The sequence below is a fragment of the Perca flavescens genome, chromosome 21, assembly GCF_004354835.1.
Source record: "Perca flavescens isolate YP-PL-M2 chromosome 21, PFLA_1.0, whole genome shotgun sequence".
NCBI lineage: Eukaryota > Metazoa > Chordata > Actinopteri > Perciformes > Percidae > Perca > Perca flavescens.
The window spans coordinates 20,704,155-20,726,950 of NC_041351.1; the positions used below are offsets into that span (position 1 = coordinate 20,704,155).

General features: G+C 43.0%; 1 protein-coding gene across 1 annotated transcript in view; it reads right to left on the reverse strand.

Annotated features, from left to right (window-relative positions):
* antxr1c (ANTXR cell adhesion molecule 1c) overlaps nt 1-22,796 on the reverse strand; it is a 60,148-nt gene that overhangs the window by 11,271 nt on the left and 26,081 nt on the right. Inside the window, exons 3-17 of the mRNA XM_028568586.1 lie at nt 22,672-22,743; nt 21,708-21,789; nt 21,555-21,585; nt 21,386-21,459; nt 21,205-21,273; nt 19,042-19,122; nt 16,789-16,849; nt 14,820-14,918; nt 13,893-13,962; nt 8,021-8,099; nt 3,239-3,334; nt 2,983-3,021; nt 2,642-2,740; nt 2,336-2,503; nt 275-355 (exon numbers count right to left, since the gene is read on the reverse strand). Of these exons, the coding sequence (XP_028424387.1) occupies nt 275-355; nt 2,336-2,503; nt 2,642-2,740; nt 2,983-3,021; nt 3,239-3,334; nt 8,021-8,099; nt 13,893-13,962; nt 14,820-14,918; nt 16,789-16,849; nt 19,042-19,122; nt 21,205-21,273; nt 21,386-21,459; nt 21,555-21,585; nt 21,708-21,789; nt 22,672-22,743 (1,201 nt within the window). The remainder of the gene's footprint in view (nt 1-274; nt 356-2,335; nt 2,504-2,641; nt 2,741-2,982; nt 3,022-3,238; nt 3,335-8,020; nt 8,100-13,892; nt 13,963-14,819; nt 14,919-16,788; nt 16,850-19,041; nt 19,123-21,204; nt 21,274-21,385; nt 21,460-21,554; nt 21,586-21,707; nt 21,790-22,671; nt 22,744-22,796) is intronic.

Sequence of the window (22,796 nt, forward strand, 5' to 3'; positions counted from 1 at the left end):
TAAAAAAAAAACAGTGAACTCAACAAAATCTCAAAAAGGAAGAAAGAAAAGACATGTAAAAAGAATCTGGAGAAAAACATGATGGTTGAATGGAGACGGAAAGGAAAGGTGAAGAAAAGGAAAAAGAGGGCAATGCAAACTGTGGGTCATCACAGGTCTAAAACACAGCAGGAGGGACAAAGTTGAAGCAAAACATGTGGAACAGGGGAAGTGAAGGCGAGTGGGTGTGCGGATAAAAGCATTTGATGAAATAAAATAGCGCTGAGCTACTCACATGATCCCCGGGCTGGGGTCTCATCAGGGAGACTTGGTCGTACCCGCGGCGAAACAGAGCCAAGATAGCATCCAGTTTACCCTGTACAGGACATAGGAGAGAGGGGGGGTTAACAGGCACCAAATTCTCCCACAATCATCTGTAACTTAATCAAATCCTATTAATACTGTTTCTACTGTATCAGGCCGTCTTCCGCGTTCCTTCAAAGCTAAGAGTCTGCAGGTTTGTATCCCAAACAAACAGTGCAGCAGTTGATTCTACTGATTAGTTCCTTCCTCTCTGGTCGGAGCGGTGCTGATTAGTCACTTGGCCATATTTTGGTTCTTGTCTGCTTAACTGAAGACAAGTTCATTCTCCGTGAATCAGTTCCTCTGCTGCCACAAATAGAGCAAGTTAACAGAGCGCTCCTTTTCACAAATACTACGATCTGCCAGAGGGGGGGAAAAAAAGGATACAACAGCGATAAATAGATTCTACTTCCTCACAGGAGGTGTGAGATGCTGCTGTCATTTGATTTGACTAAAAAAGTGCAGACTCCTGAGCTTCAGTGGCACGTACTTGAGAGGAAGGAAGTCAATATCTTAAAGTACCATGACTAATAAAAAAGGATCTTCAGGTGCCACCCAACACACAGTCACTAGTCAGAGTATAAAGGCACCTTTCTCCTACATGGTCTGTGATGTTTGGGCAGTGTAAAACGGCACTATGAATCACTGCAGTTCTGTTTGTAGGCCCGTGTCATGTTGAAAATACAGCCGTAAGGTAGCCGTGTCTACAGATAACAGTCAGTGCTGCTACTGTATGAAAGGCCAGTGTTGCTACACAGAGCGTTATTGTAGTGTGTGATTATCGCCCAAATGGCAGTGACGCCAAGTCTAATAATGTCTCTCTGTCTGGAGAATACCATCAAAAGACTTTGGCCAATGTGTGCACATTGATGGTTGGAGAATTCTGTGCTTATGCAACTAATTCTACATAAATATGTCCAGAACAGGCTTTATTCTTCCCCGCTGTCTTGTGAAAACGTTTGCAGCTCCAGTCGTGGTGTTTTTTTTTTAATGTTTTAACTTCAATTGGAGGAGTTCAGTTTCTTTTTCTGTGGATCGAGAATATTCTGCCACCCACAGTTATTTCAGACTCGCTGAGCAAGAGCTCAGAAACGCCCAACGGTTAAACTGTAAACAAGGTCGATTTCTGAGTTCCTGAAACGTTGACATTTTTGTTATGCCAGGATCAGACTACACGATTGTTTTTGTCTTTCATGACAGTCACTATGTCAGAGTAGACAGACATGTTGCCAAAAAGTCTCGCTGTGTCTTGGACAGAAGAGTGGCAACACTACAAGCATGACACCAACCAGCTCCCAGACTGATTATCGCGCGCTGTCGTGAAGATCGCGCAACTGCATAGCTTATTTCTCGCTTAAAATGTTTTCAGAAACACGTTTCGGTGAACCGTTTTTGTAAAATAAGAGATTGTTTTCCAAACAAGCCGCCATTATGGTCTGTGGGAGCCCCACGTACCAACCAGCTCAGCCATCTAGACCTGTTTTCTTTGCTTGTGAGTGGTCAAAAAGACAAAAATAACTGCTAGTGGCTGAGTGCAATGCTGGAAGGCGGGGCAATCCCTGCCATGAAAAAAAGCCTATATGGGCACTGTGTGTAGCTTTCCTCCACTAGACAGCAGCAGTGCCTCATGTTTAGATATGTGCGCCAGAGAGGCAGAGAGCGCTCTCTCTTCCTATTGGTCAAGGTCAAGGAACACGTCGTAGAACATGTCACACTTTCTGACATTATTCCCTGTCACTCCAGACGTTAGATCGTTTGATTATGTCACACAAGTTGGTCGGGCCCGACCATCACTATCAGGCACGACTTTGAGCGTTTGTCAGCGACGTGTCTGTCGGGTCAAAATGGGGCTAAATTTGTGTAGTTTGATCCTGGCATTAAAGGACAGCAAGAATCCAGTGAGATGCGCTGTAGCTTCTCTGCATCAATAAGTCAACCGAATGGCAACATTTATTGTCTGCTGGAGCTGAAGAGAAACTGAGTCAGTGTTTACCCGGATGGGTGTGTACCACTTCCGGTTCTGAGGCGCCTTCTTGTTGTGGGGTTTCTTAGGTTTGGGCTCGAAGGGCTCGTACTCCTGCTCCGGCATTTTCACCACTGCGTTCTTGGGCTTCTCCAGCTTAGCCCCCTCCTCGGTCGAGCCCTTCCCTCCCCAACGCACCTACAGAGAGCAGACAGAACATGAATATACAGCACAAAAGAGGCGGTGAATGTCATGGTGGTCCAGTTTTACCCCTCCGTTTTATTTGGGTGGTTTTAGATTTAATTATGATTGTCTGTGTTCTTGACATCTTGTCACCTCCATCCTCTTGATCCCTCCGATTCCTCTTCCTCCGTAATATGAGGCATCCACAGTGGGCCACTTCTTCTTGGGCAGGCCGTCTTCGTCATCTGACTCCTAAAACACAAACAATGATTACACAAAGAAGACTTTTTTTCCCTCTCTTATATACTTTCTAACACACGTACTGTACCAATCAACTCTGCCACATTCGTATCATATTTATTGAAATTACTGTGTCATTGTTGCTTTTTAAAACTATACTATAAGTAAGACACAAATTCTCCTTCAGAGTTGGTGGGTAAATATGTGTGTGTGTGTGTGTGTGTGTGTGTGTGTGTGTGTGTGTTTTGACTCACGGGCTCAGGCGGAGGTGGAGGAGGTGGTTCTTTGATAACCTGTGGAACAATAAGAGATGACATTATTTAGCTTTTCACAAACACATTGGCTGCTACACATCTCAGAGAACCTCTTAAGGGTTTTAATATTGTCTTTGTTAGGACCCCTGTTTGCTCTTTGGAGTTTAGACGAACCTCTTTGAAGCTCTGGATAACTGTAATTCACGTGTTACTTCTTAAAATCAACCACTTCCCGAAAATAGTTCAGGTTCCTTACCACAGTGCAGCAGAGAGGCCAGAACCACCACATGAAGAGCATGGCCAGCAGCAGGAACAACACCAGCAGGGTGATCAGAAGAATGGTGCCATCAAACTAGAGGGTAAACACACACGCGCACACACACACACACACACACACACACACACACACACACACACACACACACACACACACACACAAACATCAGTACAGTACTACCACACACCAGCGATTGAGTACTTGTGGACTTGCGCACTGATGACTTGGACTCGAGCATTCATGAAATAGGACTTGAAAGTCGGATGGAGTTTCTGACAACCTTTATGTGTAGTAGGTCATAAAAATGTCATAGAAGATAGTAATATATTTAGGCTGTAACTGTTTGATGCAGGGGCAGGGCGTGTGTCCTCCGCCTGCGACTGTAGTTCATGATGCGTGCACCCTACTACTAGTCTAAAAATCTAGAAGCACCCTAGCGGCAGCAAATTTAATTTGCAGCCAGGGGGGTCTAGGCACTCTCCGTTGACTTGCTAGCCTACTACATGTTCACATTGGAAAGATGAAGAGGGATGCGGGTCAGGAAGTTTACATCCACTGCTGGAAAGAGAAACCGCTTAATTTTCCATTTGTGAACGCACAATAGAGTAGAAGACTTGGACTCAAACGCTGGTAACGGTGACTTGACTTGGCCTCTTCTTTAGGGACTCAGACTTTGACTCTGACACTGGGGACTCGAGACTTGACTCGGAGGTGAACTCGAGTAATGATGACTCGACCCTGATTTCTTTGGGTGACTCAGACTTGGACTCAGACTTTGAACACTGGGGACTCGAGACTTGACTCAGACTCTTCTTTGGTGACTGAGACTCGAACACTGGGGACTCGAGGCTCAACTCGGACTCAGGTGATGGTGAGTCGACTCTGACTCTTCTTTGGTGACTCGATCACTGAGGACTCGAGACTTTGACTCAGGTGATGGTGAGTCAACACGGATTGAACTCAGATTCTTCTTTGGTGACTCAGACCTGGACTCGAACACTGGGGACTCGAAACTTGACTCGGACTCGAGTACACGCACAGTACCACTGCACCACAGCAGGGCAGTCTGACTTCAAAAGTGCTAACTTCCGCCCACATTTACCGAGCTAGACAGATATTTAAACTACAACTGTTCAGACAACACATTCCTACAATGCTGTCCCCTAAGTAGTGGAAGAGGGAAGACAAGAAATTGTAAAAGTAAGCCACCAGAAGTAGTGGGAGTAACAGAAGTAGTAGTGGGAATGGAAAAAAAGTAGCAGTAATATTAGAAACAGAGGATGTTGTGCCTCCAGTAATAATACTAATAGTACTTTCTTCGTCAGTTCTGCCACTTTAAATATTAATTTTCTTGTTTTTCTCGATGACAGTGGTAACTGTAAGCTGTGGGATCCCTGAATGAATCCATCAGTTTGCTCACTTTAAGCGAGGCAGGCGTCCGAGAGCTAAACGTGGTTCCCATTACAGACCACAGATGAGGATCACATGTGGTTGGACTTTCCTTTATCTATCTTTCACCAGAGACACAGAGGGGGGGGGGGGGATTTAACTGAACTCAGCAGTGGGGTCTGTCGTAGAAAGTCTCTGGAACATCATTACTATTTCTCTGAAATTTTCCAATCAGCCAGTTTATTATAACTTTCAACAGCTGTTGAGCAGAATTTGTGAAGTAATGGTTTAGCTTGTCATTCTTGCACACACAAAGTGTGTGTTTTCTCATGCTAAATGGGCACATTTTGTGGACTAACTACAAAGGCTACTCAAAGTGGCACTTTGGGAGGATTTGGGGAGGGGTCTCCGGTGTTTGTTTTCACTCTTGATTCATCCACAGACTTTAGCTTGCATGTTGTTTGTCGCACCAGGCCTTTCACAAGTTAACAACTTGTCGTGCATCCTTGAGCCTGGTGTGACTTCAGCCTATATGGTTTAGTTTAGTGGCGAGAAGCAGCTAATTGCAATGGTATGTCTAATTGGGCTCTGTATATCATGAACCACAACACAGCTGTTTGAATTTACAGTGTTTTCATGGATGTGATGTCACATTGACTGAGGGAGAACAGCTTCAAAGAGCATGTTTCCTTTCGGCAGGGTGGGAAGTTGCTGTAGCTCCGGCCCATATGTTCCAACATACGTGTTTTATTTTGTTAAATTGCTTTCAATTGTCTTGAATTGCATCTTGTTTAATCTTGGTTTTCAGGGAATAAAGCTCCATCCTGCTACATTAACACACCTTGGGGCTACAAGAGTATCACCATTGAGCAAGGGGAAATGCTCTTGCATTAGGGCACTCCAGTTGATGCTTCTCTTTCACTTTCACAGACTAAATGTTGAGATTGAACCGGCAAGCCTCACAGTCAGGAACCTGCTTCTTCAACCTTTTTTCTCATGCCACACCAGTGTGTGTGTGGGAAGAGGGTGGGAGGGGGGGAAGGGGTCGGGGTTCAGAGGATCTTTTTTTGGGTGGATGGCTACTACAAACCCCTGTGGTTTGGCTCCCGAAAAAAGGAGGGAAAATAACAAAATTGAGAAAGGGAAGATGAAAGATATAAAGGGGGGGGGGGGGGGGGGTAAGGAAAGTCACTGCAGAGAACAAAACAACAAATGTCTAGGAAAAGAGGTGAGGTTGGAGAGGACAGAAGAAGCAGAAGGAAGACGAGTGGAAACCACATGCAACACAAGAAGAAATGGAAATTTAATCATAAACATACAAATCCCAATCATCCCATCATCGCCAGTTTGAAGGGAGACAACACTGGTATAGACAATAATTTAAAGGTCCCATGACATGCTGCTTTTTGGATGCTTTTATATAGGCCTTAATGGTCCCCTAATACTGTATTAGAAGTCTCTTTCCCGAAATTCAGCCTTGGTGCAGAATTACAGCCACTAGAGCCAGTCCCACAATGAGCTTTCCTCAGGACGTGCCATTTCTGTGTCTGTAGCTTTAAATGCTATTGAGGAAGAGAGAGGGGGGGGCAAGGTGGAGGGTGGGGGTGTGGCACACCCGTCGCTATGGGCGGGCCATAGGGGGCCGGACCCGCCCCCAAAAATGCTTGTGCCCCCCCACTTGAGGCACAGATCTCTTAAAAAAAGAACTTAAATTTTATATTATCATAGTTGCTAATTTTGTGTCGCATTAATGTTGCATTCTTTATCATTAAAACATAAAAAATATAAAGAAACAACGGTGTGATTTTTTTGGATTGATGGGAATCTACACTACAACAGCCTATCACGGCCTTACTAAAAAAAAAGTTAGGCTACGTACATGACGTAGCCTACGTCAGTGTAGCCGCTAAATAGTTACCGCGCATTTTTGAAAGCTGGATGAGTTTTCGCCGGCTTACTCGCTCCAGTTCGTCATGGATATCCGTAAGTGGTTGAGCCCACCAACAGTCTCCTCTGCCAAATTGGATACGACACCGACGCCTCCTGATGTTGTAGTTGGAGAAGGAGACCCTGGACGACAGTCTGAGCCTGATGCTAGTAGCTCCGTGGAGCCCGACCCTGAGCCCGGCAGGACCTGCAGGTCAAGTGCAACCGCGACTGGGGCAGCATTTGGGCCACAACTGCCTGTTGAATCAGTGGTTGTGAGTGACCTCTGCATGGACAAACCCAAACAGGTTGTGTTGAGGAAATATCCAGTCAAAATGTTTGGTTCCAAAAACCGATATTTTTCCTCTACTTGGTATTTTAACAGGGACTGGTCTGAGTACTCGGTGGAAATGGAATCCGCATTTTGTTATGCCTGCAAGAAATTCAAATCTGCGCGACCTTCTCCATTAAGGGATTTAATGATTGGAAACTTGCATTTGAAACAGGCAAGGGCTTAAATAAGCATGCAGCTTCAACTGACAGGAGGGACTGGAGAGAGGACAGCGCTGCCTCCACTTAAAGTACCGGTAGGTTCAAAGTCTCTGCCTGTGTATGTGCGTGCGTGTGTGTGTGTCTCATGGCAATGCATATCCCTCTGTTGACTGCTTTAAAATGCAATGTTTGACAAATGCTTCTGGTGTTACATCTAATATGTTGTATAGTCAAGTGTTTTATGGATATTCATAACATTGCTTCTATGTAATATGGTGTGTAGGCTATAAAGGCTACCTGGTCATATTGCTGTTGGTTATGTTTTACGTGATGATTACGTGCTGCGCGAATAGAGTATACGATTATTTTAAATATAGGTACTGTAGGCTAATAATAATTGTGCCCTCCAATGCATTTCATATGCCCCCCTTAAGACGGAGGTCTGGCGACGGGTCTGGGGTGTGGCCTTGACCAACTGCCATGCTTCGCTTGTTTGAAAGCCATGATGTCTCTCTCTTTCTCATGTGTGGGCCAAATTCTCTGGGCAGGCAAAGCAGAGAAAGGGGAGGTAACCTTTCCCCTTATGACCTCATAAGGAGCAAGATTCCAGATCGGCCCATCTGAGCTTTGGTTTTCTCAAAGGCAGAGCAGGATACCCAGGGCTCGGTTTACACCTATCGCCATTTCTAGCCACTGGGGGACCATAGGCAGGCTGGGGGAACTCACATTAATGTTAAAAAACCTCATAAAGTGACATTTTCATGCCATGGGACCATTAAACAAAATTATTAGAAATATTATAAATTACACATTTATTGCACTTTATCTGACATTTTTGAGGATTGAGGATGAAATTAGGACATCTGACACTTATATGATTCTACCAAACCACATGTTGAGTGATGGCTAATCTACAGTAGTAATGCAGGTTAAATGCATGAACAGGGGACTTACACACTCTGTGGTGGTGATGTGCACGTTGCTGCTGATGAACGACAGGCCGTCATTCATGCTCACTTGGAGATAAATCACCCTGAAACAAAACAAGACAGACACACGCACGGCAAGTTAAGTACTGGGTCTTCATGTTGGGATGTAACCTTAAAACAAGCATGTCTGGAGCTGTTGATTCAGCCTAAAGAGGTTCCTCTTGAGAATGTAATTTGAACCAACAGGAAACGACCACAGACCATGAGGGACTACGAGTCAAAGAACTAAGAGACGTCCTGACTAATGCTCAAATTGAGTTATTTTTTCAAAGGTTACTGGACTTCGAAAAACAGCCAAACAGTCTCTAACCTGGCAGGAGAACACATGACTAAAACTGGGTCCAATAAATCAGCTACTTGGTGAGTCCAGTGACTTTTGTTTACGAGTCCTGTTTCAGTTGTAATCGAGCAATTTGAACCCAAATGAACCAAATACCAAAGTTTTCCACTGTGGTTGAAAACCAGAGGAGAATAAACAAACGGTAGGTGTGATCGTGTGACACACTGAGCCACACAGCAGGCACGGAGGCCGGGGGTGGGGGGGGGAATAGATGAACTTCGAAGAAATGGAGAACAAAAAACCCTCCTCGTTCAGATATCTCTGATCGAGCTCGTTTGTTAATATCTCTGCCCTCTTTACATCCAGTCTATGATCTCAACTTGGAGCCACAAAACAATTTCCTTTATGGAATGTAAAATACACCAAAGTAGAACTCTCCTCTCTTCTATAATGGATGAATTCAAAACATATCTAACCCTAACCCAACCCTAAGTCAAAACATGCCCCTGCCCATCCTCCAATCTAAACCTTAACCGTGTCCAAACTCCTCTACTAGCCTCCTTAGAGATTTTGGAACGGCACGAGTCTCTCTTGATGGTCTGAAGAATCCCTTGCCTCCTCCGAGTGGGGAAAAACAATTCGGGGAATTTCATGTGACCTCCAGTCGCCTCTTTGGAGCCTGTTCTCGTTCAGATCTTCAAAACATGTGGATGAACAACGGCACGCATTGTAAACAGCCCCACCCCCCCTAGTTCTTATTCGATAGGGGACCAGGTGCATGTGAATGAGGTCTGGCAGACGGAAAGCAGGCCACATGACCGATAAACCTTGAGTCTTTACTCTGACTCAGTGAGCTGTCTGTCTGGGTTTTAAAAAAGGAGGCCGGAGAGAGAGAAGAGCTCGGCTAGTGGGAGAAGTTCATGATCAACAACAGACATACCTTGCTGACGATAAACAGCTGGGCACTAAGGGATTGAAACTTCAAAACAGTCTTAAAGGGACAGTTCAAAAATACGTATTTTCCTTATTACCTGTAGTAATATTTATCAATCTAGATTATGTGTTATGTGAGTATTGTGAGTTGCCTAACACAGGCAATACTTTGTACATTGTTGTTTTTTTGTGATAATGAAATATTGCCAGCCTTATAATGAAATCATTTACTGGGTGTATTTCTGTCAGAAGAAAGCCCAGAAACCTGGAACAGAAACAAAAGAAATGGTGAGAAGAGAAGAAAGAGCCAGAGGAAACTGACCAGTGTGAATTTGAGGATGTGGAGGAAATAAAGTAGCGCGGAGGAAATGTTAGTTGTAGGGCACTCTGTCTGACAACTGTTGAGCAAGGAAGTTCAACAGACAGGGCAGGCGGTCCCAGTATAAGCACACACACACACACACACACACACACACAGAGGTTTGTGGCACTATCTTTGTGGGGACCCGTCACTGACATAATGCATTCCCAAGCCCCTTACCCTAATCTTAACCATCACAACTTAATGCCTAACCTTAACCCTTACCCTCACCCTAACCATTACCTAATTCTAACCCTAATCCTAAAACCAAGTCTTAACTCTCAAACAGCCCTTTAAACTTGTGGGGTCCAGCATTCTGGCCCCACAAAGCTGTTGGGACTCTCTCCCCCCCCACACACACACTACCCTAGAGTTCAACTGTCACTCATGTAGGTGGTGTGGGTCACCCCGGCTTTAAAGAAAATATACATTAAAACACTCAGAAAGGTAGCGAAGGTAGCGTGATATTATTATTTACTTTGTTCCCCCTTTGTAACTGGCCAAACTGGATGACATGATGCCACGTCCAGAGAAGTAGAGAGACCGATTTCTATTCCTGAACTATCCACAACACTGTAGACCAGATTGCACTGCAGCAATGATAAAAGATTGGATTTTGGGTGAAGTGACAAGAAAATTGTCAAATTTGCTTCCACAGTAGGCCTGGGTGCAAATGGAGTTTGCCTCTAGCTCATTTGATCTTGGCTCCATACTATGTGCCCCAGCTCCTCCCCCTCGAAGACAATTCTGCGCTAACACAGTGGTGTATCACTCTATTAGAGTTTGGTCTCAGTTTAGAAGACATTTTAAGCTGCAGACAACATCGGTGCATTCTCCCATAAAGAATAATTATAACTTTCCACCTTCTCTCTCAGATTCTACCTTTGGAACTTGGCCCTTGAAGGGCATTAAGTCTATTTCCAATCTTTATGTGGATGGCAAGTTCGGATTATTTGCCCATCTCTCTCAATTACTCGATTTACCAAAGTCTCACTTCTTTAGATTTCTCCAAATTAAACACTTTGTCCAGAAAAGTATAGCCTCCTTTCCAGATTTTCCAGTGAGCAACACAGTTGACCATATCATTTCGTTATCCCCTTCACGTAAAGGTCTAATTTTGATTCTTTACGACAGAATAGGCAATATTTCCCTGCACTCTTTGCAGGACGTCAGGAGACTCTGGGAGAACGATCTCGGTGAGGAATTTACAGATGATCGATGGAAGGCTGTGCTTGACTTAATCCATACTTCTTCCCCTTGTGCCAGGCACAGCGTGATACAAATCAAAATAGTTCGAAGAGCACACTTGACGAAGATAAGGCTGGTGAAAATCTTCCCTAATGTGGACCCTTCGTGTCCTCGCTGTAAAGGTCAATCAGCGGACTATATACACATGTTCTGGTCCTGCCCCAAACTTTCTGGGCCACCATCTTTGGGGCCTACAGTAAGATGCTAAAAAGAAACATCACCCTCAACCCTGTAAGTGCCCTATTTGGATTTACCCTTGAAAATCGCCCCCTTATAGCATTCACTTCCCTGATTGCCAGGCGTCTCATCCTGCTCTCCTGGAAGGAACACAAGATGGATTAGAGATGTTATGCATTTCTTGAAACTTGAGAAGATCAGATACACCCCTAAAGGCTCCTTGCAAACATTCAGGAAGGTCTGGGCCCCCTTGTTAGAGTACACCATTAGATATGGATGAGTAAGGTGTTATTATCATAGTTATTTTTTGTTGTTGTTTTATTGATTTATTTTTACGTATTTGACTTGACTTATTTAATATTACTATTTTTTATTATTATTCTTATTATTTTGTTATTTTCTTCCACTCTTTCCTTTACTCTACTGGTAATCACTTCTTTTGAAATTTTGTGCTGAATTGTATATGCTCCTTCTGCAATCCTTTGTTGGACAAGCACTTCAGTGGACAATTATTTTTGTGATTTAAAGGGACAAACTGGGATGGTTGGGTGGGGTGGGGGGTATCTTTCACACTGTTTAGTATCTGTATAGCACAGCCATACTATGTTTGTATACATTTGGTCCATTATGCGCTGTAGAAAATGCTACTTGGTTTAATGGAAAATCAATAAAAATTGCTAAACAAAAAAATTTGCTTCCACAGTTTCATGATCTGAACAGCGGCTAATTAGTCAAAATGTAACTTCATTCGTTAATGAAGCAGTTTAAACCCTCTCTCTGAAGGTTTTCCACCCTGCTGAGAATCAAAATGCATACAAACACACGGCCACACACACACTTCAAAAGGCCAGGCCAGGCCTCTCCATGGCTTTGATCAGCCAAAACTGGACAAGGAGACTGTTGAAAGAGAGTGGGAGACTGACAGGGGATGAAAGAAAGTCAGAGACAAATAAAAGACAGATACAGAGACAAAAAAACAAATGGACAGACGGGCAGAAAGGGGAGGGTGGAGGGGCGGGGGGGCTGGAAAACAACCAGCGAAGCAAAGCAGTTGGTGAAAAGAGCCACCGTGGCACCGGCGAAGACAGAGGTGGAGAGAACAGGGCAGGGGGAGGGGAAAAAAAAGATAAGTTTGGGAGTGGAGAGTCGGGAGGTGAAGTGTTACTAGAATGGAAAGTTTCAGACATCAACAGCAAGAACAGAAAAGATACACAAAGGCAGGACTGAACTGGCTTAATGGGAAGTTTAAGGGAGGTTTTACAACCCTTCTAAGGTATCGATTAAAGCTTCAGAGTTAAATCTTTCCTCCCCACTACAGTTCAAATCAAACGCTATCTCTTTCCACACCACTGACAGGGCAAATATTAACTGGTCAATTGGATTTATAACTTCCATGGGAGAATAAAATTAAGGAATTTGTGTAATTATAGAAGTATGCGGCTATGACCAATAGATATACCATTACAGGTCAAGAAAGTGTGTGAAAAGAGGGTCTAATATTGACTCTTTGTCTCCCCGTGTAGTTTAAAGTCTTTAACCACTGTCCCCTGAACCATCTCTTCTGCGGCCTGTTGTACTTTTCTCCCCATAAAGACTTAGGTTAGAGAGGTTTGCGGATTGTTGGCGTTGGAACATGGCCTGACTCTAAAAAGAGAATACACCAGCTGACGAAAAGCGACTCTGGCCGGCTGCTCGGTTTGCCCCAGGGAATTGCGCGACTGTCGTGTGGTGAATGTTGGGAGTAAAACAACCTCAAGTTGTCTTAGTTTTCACATCCCGCTGCCTCCTTCTTTTCCTCCGGGTAGCCAGAGAACATCGAAGGGATTGAAACATACTGCATTTGTAATGTAATGTCAATAGACATCCTGATCCTGAACTAACAAATACAATCCACTATAATCGGATCTCACGGCGGTATACTACAACTGAAGACAAAATGTGTGTTTTCTCACAGTCCAGGCAGGTTGTTAAACAAAGAACAGAAATGATCATACCATGATCATACAGTCCCATTAAGTGTCCAGTGAGGCTCATAAAAGGCACAAGGACTCTCCTGAATCGTGTAAAGTACATGTACCAATGTGACACAAACGTACAGGACTATACTTAGTTGTATATGGTACATTCGGACATTGTCTCCTATTTAACAGGAGTTTGAAAGCCTCTAACGCTGCTTAAACCACTTAAGGGCGCCGTAACATGCTTTAAGCAACACATTGACACATTATTGTCTTTTAAAGTTGTTATGGTGAACATGTTAGCAAGCTGTTTCTTCCGTTGGGCGCTGGGCAGGTAGCACACAGTGTACTTTTAGAGCTTTTTCACAGAAAACAGCTGCCTGCTGCAGCTGGAAGTGACTTGTGTGAGCAGTACGACAGTAAATGTGTGGGTCATACAAACCAATGAGCTGGAAGCTGCTAAAATGCTCAATAGAGCTGAGAGGAACTGCAAGTCACGGAGGGACTCACTTTAGATTTGTAAGTTTCTAGTCTTGACCTACTTAGTGTCTATGCAAATCAAAAAAACAGTCGTCTCCAGTTGTTTTCACCACTCTATTCTAATTCAGGCAGAAGCAGGACAGATGCATGAAGGGTTTACCACTGGATGTGCTGGCACGGCTACAGAGCCCCTTATATTTTGCCAAGCTGTGCTGGGATCTAGAAAAGAGGAATGCGCCCGCGGATGGGGATCGTAAAAAGAGCTAATGTATGGCAGGCTTCTTACCGTCTGTTTCCCCCGTACACACCTGTATATATGCATGCATGTGTTTTCTTTTTGTGTTTGAAGCAAAGAATGTGATCTAAGATGAATATGAAGTTATGGAAAAGAGGCACCTACTTCCCAACTTCATCGATGACAGGCGCTGGACAAAGTAGGAATGTGTCTTCGACACCAGCCGGCTTTTCATCTAGGAGGCAAAGACAACATTTTAATAAATGTATGCTCCTCCAGAGTAGACTCCTCCGTGAGGTGTGGACAATCAGTAAAAAAGCGAAGTCTGGCTATCACCAGACCAAGCTCAATCTTTTAAGATTGGGTCTGGGGAGACTCCAGAGTCTGCTCTGTATTTTCTACTGCACAAGAGGCGTGATCAACGGGCATACTTCAAATGACTGTGCGCAATTGGATAGTCCTTCAACCAATCAGACCACCGAGCCGGGCGAAGTAGCAGCGGCGGGTCGCTGCGCTTCGGTGGCCGCCATAGTTGAACGTAAACAAGAAGCTGCTTGTCGTCGCTTCTCTATCGTCGTGGTGTTAAACCCGCCAATAGCGCCGCCAGGTGGATAAGCCAGTTTGTGATTGGTCCCCGCAGATTTGTAACGGAAGCAGGATAGAAGAATGTACAGGTTTCCAGCCTGAGCTGCAGGGCGAAATCAAATCGCCGGCAGATCGGGCTGGGTTTACCCAGTCTATAAAAAGCTACTTGTGGAGGTGAAACAGCTAGTTTGATCCCAATGTGCTATAAAAGACAAATACTATACAGATATTTCAAAATGAATATAGCCAAAAGCTGATATTTTGTGCCAATATTTTTTTACATTTGAATTACCTGCCATAGTATTAGATGTATGATGAAGTTGCATTCATATTGAAAATATATAGTGTATTAATATAATATACAGTCTTGTGCTGACAACACTTTCCAAAGAGGAATACACAAGTTCATACACTGACAAAAAGACTACCCATGACCTAAACAGAGACTGGTATAACCCTTGTTACGGTTCACATTGAAAGACGAAGGCCAAGTGTCGGCGTACTCACTGACTGTAATGGTGTCGTTGATTTTGAAGCTGCAGAGCACCTGGTTGATGTTCCTGGCGTGGAGGAAACCGTTTCCTCTCACCACCACTTGGAAAGACTCTGGTCACATGACACACAATAACATGTTTCACACTCTTTGGCAAGCAAAAACGGCAAATTTACACTGTGTGTGTTGTTCATGATGCTCGTTTTTTTGTAATGACTGCACAGTTACATGATCACAGCCAGCGCTGTTAGAAGGGCAGTATTTAAACTCTGAACGGCTTCCTACTTTAATTCAGTTTATATGTCTGGATGAAGATGTATATACATACCTTTATTGCATAGAATACAACGCTATTAAAATAGCCTAATAATTGTTGGCATGATTTTATAAATCATGTTTTAATGTTAAGATTTACATGTGACACAGTGAATGCTTAAGATGAACTGGATCTGTGGATGGATATCTTAGTGACTGCCTTGCCCATAGTCCAGTAAGCCTATCATCAGTGGGGATGTATATTTGCTAATAATATGTTAGACTCATGTTAAGACTTTTACATTTTTGTAAAAAAATTCAAAATTTTGCAATAATTTGGACACCCCCCTGCATTGACTCTGAAGACCCCCTAGGGGTCCCGGACCCCCTGTTGAAGATCCCTGATATACAGTAAATGTCAGGGTTTTGGGGCACCACCTAAGCCAGATGAATGTATAATCAATGTGAGCATCAAAACTAACTAAATGATTTTTCTCAGGGTTAGGGTTAGTTAGTTGGACTTCTTTAGCAGATTTAGTCTTTGAACTTTTTGAGTGTTATTTAAATATCTGCTCTAGCTTTTTCTGAACGCCCTTAGACACAGATATTGTAATGATAATGGTCCAAAATTATGTAAAACTGCACATTTGTTTTGTTGAAAAACCTAACATTTTCTTGAGAGAGGACCCTAAACCCTCTGCCGAAAATGTGCAGCTAAGTCTACCACAAACCTAGGAAAATCACTGAATGGATTTCTATGTACTGCATATGCTTGTGTATATATATATATATATATATATTGTTATATTATAATATTATAATTCACAGAAAATGACCAACAGAGATACAGACACTCCATGCTGAGTGAGGAGAAACACATTAGTTTTGGAGCAAATCTCTAATCGGGCAGGATGAAAACTTGCCAAAACTGTCCAACGAACAGGCAAACTAGTACGTCCTGTAACTTTAATTTATCAGCCTTAATTTGCTTGTAATTGGGCAGAGGGAATCCTAATTAACAAAATACAAAAATACAGCATGTTCAGCTTTCCCACCCCCACAACTGAGCGACTCAGCATAACTCCAATAGCAATGCTTCCTGTAACAGGGAAACTACTCAGCTATAAATACACAAAGACACAGTACACTACACACTGCAGAGGCATACCAGCCTCTACTATTAGGTTTCAAGTGAAATACGTTTTATAATGTAATGCTTTCTTCTTGAAGGGTGAAAGTAATTCACTGCTTGATAAAAGACAAAAGCAGATGTGAGAAGCAGTAAAAGTCCCTCTGCTTTTGCCAAAAGTGTTTAATCAACTTTTATCTGTTCTTTCGTGCCTTTCAATGTCCATTTAATGATGCTTTAACTGTCATCATATTTCTCTTGGCAGGACACTAAAGGATGTTGTCTACTTTACGTTTCAGCTATGGCTGACATCACCACTGCCACTCTCTCACAATCAATCCCTTTAATAAGACCCTATACTATTATTCCCACGGTGGTACTCTGTCCCAATAGATTTCCTCTAAATGACCTGGATGCCCATATATGGTCGCTTTTCTTTTTATGGTCTGGGATTTTAATTACTGAAGTGACAGCAGGGGAGACAGGTCACCCAGTAAAGAAATTAACACAGTTTAAGAAAACGATGGGAGGCTGGCTTCCCACTTTGTTTGTGTGTGTGTGTGTGTGTGTGTGTGTGTGAGTGGTTTTTAGCTCCTTACCTCCTGCACACACACTGGAGGGCTCCGCTGCCAAAATCTCAATGCAGGATTTTTTGATGATCTGGAGCAGAAACGAGGAGAAAATACAGCGATTATTTTCCCCACGCTCATACTGATGCTGGCCTCTTTGTTGTCAAATTCTACTGTTATAAAAAAATGGCAGTCGAGACCTAAATAAAAAATGTTCCTGGGCTCGCTAAGAATTAAATCATTTCCTTAATCACACTGTGTCATTTTGCGTCTCAGTTCTGAAAACGCTCATCTTCTTGCAATGCTTATTTGAAACTTGGAACTTTGGAATTTTGGTAAATCTGTCCCATCGTCATGTAAACTGCATATGTGCCATGTGAGATTTGGAAGCTTCACATGCACAGCAACAGTAACTGAGTGTGGCAAACTAACAGGGAAACTGATTAAAAAAAAGTAGCTTCTCTCATGAGAAACACAAGTTAAAGGAAAATTCCAGCGCAAAACGAACCTAGGGGTTAATAACAGATGTGTACTGATTAGCTTACAACGCTAGTATTCGGGGCACAGGGAAAGTAAAAACAAATCGCTATTTATAACACTAAAAAGGCTCAAAATATCACCACACTTCAACGGTAGCATAATGAGGGTCCCTTAATGTTAACCAAAGCATTGAGAACTTTGTAAGTGTACAGACAGTTTATTAAAAAGATAGTTTATAAAGACAGTCGTAGAGTTTAGATTCTCTGCCCGACCCGAGCCCGACCCGAGCCTGGCCCGTTATTTTCCGCCACTATCCTCGGGCCGGGCTGGGCCGGGCCAGACCCTTGATCAAGCATTTGTGTTTTTTTTAATCATTACTTTAGCCTAATTGGGTGGGGAGAAAGTTATGCCATAATCAGAACTATTATCTATTTAGGCCAAAGTAACAAATGTGTCCAAAAAGTTACACAAGTTGGACTACAGTTACAAAATGCAACATGTGTCATGCGCGGAGTCTCCTCCTCTCGCACGCATCACACTGGGGCGCAAAATTACGAATCCCACTATGGCCACGCCAAGACCCGCCCTACAAAGCAGCTCGATTGGTTGGGGTTAGGCATTTCACCTCGAGTGGTTAAGGTTAGGGTTAGGGGATTGGTCAGGGGATAGGACCTGTACATGTAAGCATGGACGCCTGGCCAATAGTAGTGTGTGAACGCTATTGAAGGGCGGGTCTTGGCGTGGCCATAGTGGGATTCGTAATATCGCCACCGGGGCTGCGGGCTGTATTGTGGAGCTTAAGTGCAAAATGGAGCTTGAGGATGTAAAGAAAAAAAGAAAAACGGGAGAATTACCTTTGAGCAAGTTTGGAGGAAAGTCGGAGGTATGGAGCCATTTTAAACAAGTCGTGGTAAGTGACAACATATGTGTCGGCTTTGTTGAGTGCATTAAGTGCGGCCGCTGTTCGCCTATGACAGCAAATAAAACGGGGACGTGGATGATGAACAGACACATGAAGCAGGCTCGCCAAGGCAGAAAAGATGATAGTCAGCCTTCAACGTCCTCTTGGCAGCTACTGTCTTTCTAAACTATCTTTTTTTAAATTTGTTTTTACTTTCCCTGTGCCCCGAATACTAGCGTTGTAAGCTAATCAGCGGTCCACGCTAGCTTGTTCCAAGCTACAAACACATTCGATTAGCATGAAATCATGTCCCAGAGAACGACAGAGTGGGTACACATCTGTTATTAACCCCAAGGTTCGTTTTGCGCCGGAATTGTCCTTTTGTCCTTTAAAGTGGGCTTAACCCAAAGTTGTGTTGACCTCGGGTCAAATTGACCTTTGACGTTTTCAATTTTTGTTTCATATCAGAAAATATGGGACGTAGAGATAAGCGCTGAAAATGTGTAAAAGAAAAATGTAACAATTAAAAAAAAAAAGCAAAAACAAAACGTCAAAAACGTCTAAAAAAAAACAAAACAAGGGTTAACATGCCTGTACAATGTATATCATGAGCCCAGTGAAAAAATAGTGCACAGTGTCTGTTTGCCTTGAACCTTCCACTAAAACTGTGACAGTCTGCTATAAATCAGTGCCACTTTTGAACTCTTGCATTGTGCAAACCAATGTAGCGTCTGTGTGGCGGATGAAAACTCCAATGTTTTCTAATGTCAACCAGGGGAGTAATAAAATGGTAACTGTACTAATGCAGGACAGACTCAAGATAAATACATGGATGTGGACGTCCACTGTTTGTGAGCTTCAGCTACAGGAATGCTTCCCTGCACAGAGAAGAGTTTATGTACCGAATCAATGACTCCCCGGAGGGCGTGGAAGCCGCCCAACACAGGAAACACGTGCTCGATGGTGTCTGCAATGGTGGCCAGCTATAGAGGGAGAGAGGAAGGGACGGACTGTTAGGGTTGGAAGAGTTAAGAAACTAAATTAAACAAGAATCCACTAAACGATTGAAAGACAATTGACTGGATGAATACATTGCGGAAAATTGTGTTTTCTGCAACTGTGGTTAGGGAGACACCGCCAACATTCAGACATGACACTGCTATTTTATATTTTACAACGGGCCCAAATTGGCCTCAAATGTACTGATGTGACACAATTTCAGACCTAGACGTGACGATCTGTACAATGAGTCTCCATGAAGCACTGCATACTAAGGCTGCACAACATACTTTAACGTCATCGCAATATCAATTGGCGCAATAAACGCATCGCGAAAGGCTGCGACATATCGCAAAAGACCTTCAGATTTGTTTTTGTTGTTATTTAAAAGAAAGAATCAGTAGAAAACGGCACTTTAAAATGTAATATCAAATATTCAATTCAATGTGCAATTGATCCAATAAAATAACGTTGGAAATGATTTCCTTTCGTTTGTTTTAAAGGTCCAACGTGTGGGAATTTCTCCCATCTAGCGTTGAGATCATATATCGCAATCAACTCTCTCGTGCCACGCAGTTCTAAGTATACGTATTACAGCTACGGTAGCCTTCACGCTTCAAAAAGCCGGTCTCTTGCTCTTTTTAATATCCTTTTTATATTTCTGGGCGAAGAAGAAGACTCCTGTTCCTGAAATTTGGATTTTGAATATGTGTGGTCCTCCAGGTTTCCTTCTTCAAACTTGCCGGGGCCGGGAAGCTACGATACCCACTAGCAGCATTAGCAGCACCTGTGAGTTTATCATGGGACAGCGAAAAATGTGAAAGGCGGAGCAGTATGTCCTGTATGTCCCTTACGTATTTCAGGATGGCGCATGAATATGGAGCGTCTACCCCAGTTCTAACGCAAATGTAAAATTTCAAGCCAATAAGAATACTTGGAATTGACGGTGGTGGTAAATATTCATGAAAAAGGACAAGGTTGTGAACGGGCAACACAGATTTTGATAACAAACAACTAAAAGCGTTACACACTGGACCTTTAAATTCAACAAGCAATTTGTTGTATTTTAGCAAAACACTGAAAGCTGCAGAACTGAGGACACTTCAACATCCGTTTATTTATAGAAAGTACTATTTTTATTTTATTTATTTTATTTATTTATTTTTATTTATCCTTTATTTTACCAGGTGATGTCCCATTGAGATAATCAAATCTCTTTTACAAGGGAGCCCTGGAGCAACAGTACACAAGTTACACAGAATCACAAAAACAGACACAGCAAACAAAAAACACGGGAATTACTGGATTTGTTGGGTCTTTGTAAATTATAGAATGGGTCTAGACCTACTCTATCTGTAAAGTGTCCTGAGATAACTCTTTTTATGATTTGATACTATAAATAAAATTGAACTGAACTATCATGATATTCAACAACGTTATCGTGTCTTTTTCCTCAATTTGTGCAGCCCTACTACACACACACACACACACACACACACACACACACACACACACACACACACACACACACACACACTGTAAATCCCAGGGAATCCCATTAGGAATAATGCTCAAACATTATCCACAGTCAGATAATGGGTCCATTTACAATCAATCAAATGGAGCTCGTACTAAACTTGGGTTTGAGGTCGACCAGCCCTCAAACGCTCTCAAATATCCTCCACATTAAATACAGGAACCTGAATCATCCTCCTCCTCATCATGCTGAAGCTAAGTGTTGAGTATTATTCAAGTTACAGACATTTCTGCAGTCCAGCTTTGTGTGTTGGCATCCTAAGAGGCAGGGTTAAAAAAAAAAAAAATCACTTGGATTGGTGTTCAGGAAATTTGAAATTATGGGTTAGCCAAATTGCACAGAGGCCACTGAATACACACTACGCAACATGGAAGTAACAGCATTTCCACAAGTCTGGATTCCTGAGCACATGATGTACTGTACATGTGTGCTATTATCTTTATTTCAAACCAGATATATATCACATTTAGCGGATATGAAACGGCCATGAACGTGTAAACATTACACGTATTACATCGGGCATTATTACCTGTGTCTCATTGAAGTCTTTGACACCAACACAGTACACAATAGCTCCAAGAGACCTGGCTCTTTCTGCCTGTTGGAAGACAAGGGGCAATGAACAGAATAAGTTCCACAAAACTGGCATTCAAGCACTGAAAGTATTCATTTCTCCAGCGCTATAACCGCAGCAGGTTTGGGATCGCTACCTCTTGCTGCGCAGTGATGAGCTGATATTCCTGCAGCTCTCCGTCTGTCAGCGCAATAATCACACTGGCCGTGCCTGGAAAGAAGCACACGGACGTGATATAACCATACATGATGTATAACTTAGCTTGAAGTAAGTATTCACAAGAACAAAGTCTTTTGAGGAGTTACCAAAGTTCTCCTGGTGTATCTGCTCGTTTGCCTTTAAAGAAGAAGACGTTTTATTGGTCAGAAAGTGAAGAGGAGTAAGTCAATGCACTTTGACTTGTTTGATTCTCCGTGTAAGATAACAAAAAAAAAAGAAGCATTATGACAAAAGCTCACCCTCTGCAACCCGAGGTGCATGAATGTGTCTCCACCGGGAATCTCTCTTTTCAGAGCGTTCAGCCCTTTTCTGATGTTCACTCTGCAGAGAAGAAAGAGCAGAGTTAGTTTCGATGAGGCAACATTTAAACAGTAGCTATTTTTTTAATTTTTTTGTCTTATGTGTCATTATCTCCCAGAGTGGAAACTCATCCATTTCCCTGACATTTTTGTGTTTCGCCTTTTTTCCCTTATCTCTTCACAATACAGTTAAGCACTGTGGTCGCTGAACCTAAGCTGGAGACAGCTCTGTTTGGAAGTGGAAACCCAGTTTTCCGTGATACTCTCTCACACAAAAACAACATTTTTATACAATCTTCATGTCAGTTCAGAGAACATCTGCTTTCACTCTGGTGCAACAGTTTGAGTTTACTTCAGGGCTGATCGTTCCTCTTGTGTAAGAGCATTCCGTGCTAGAATAACATTTAACGCAACACAAATTCAGCTTCGGTCAGTCAGTTGCAGTTAAACAACAGACTATATCATCCATAAATGGGGCGAGGAGACTGTGGGAAGTCAACTCGAACTGCACCGCTGTACACACACACACACACACACACACACACACACACACACACACACACACACGTGTGACATGCCTCACTCTCTGTATCATTTACCGAACACACCTTCTCAACTTGGGGGTCTATTTAAGCTGCACATTTCACCCATCTCTGCCTTGCCAATGCTGCTGCTGACTTGCACCTGTTTTCGCTGTCTGCTTTCAGCCCCACCACCACCACCCCCAGCATCTACCTGTAGGCTCCGGGGCCAGAGGGAAGCTACTTTATCACCACTCCCCCAATATCTCATGTAAAATCAAACTGCGGGGAGTGATTAGGAACGGAGTCTGGCTTCCAAACACAATGTTCTGCTGTGATAATAAACATTTCAAACCCGAGTTGTCCGACTGAACTTAATTTACCTGTTTTCCGTCAGTTTCATGATGGTGGATGCTCTGGAGGAGAATGTTATGAAGGACATCCTTAGCATGGGACTAGAAAAGAAAAAAAAATCCATCATGAAAGTACAGATTGACCCATTACTCTC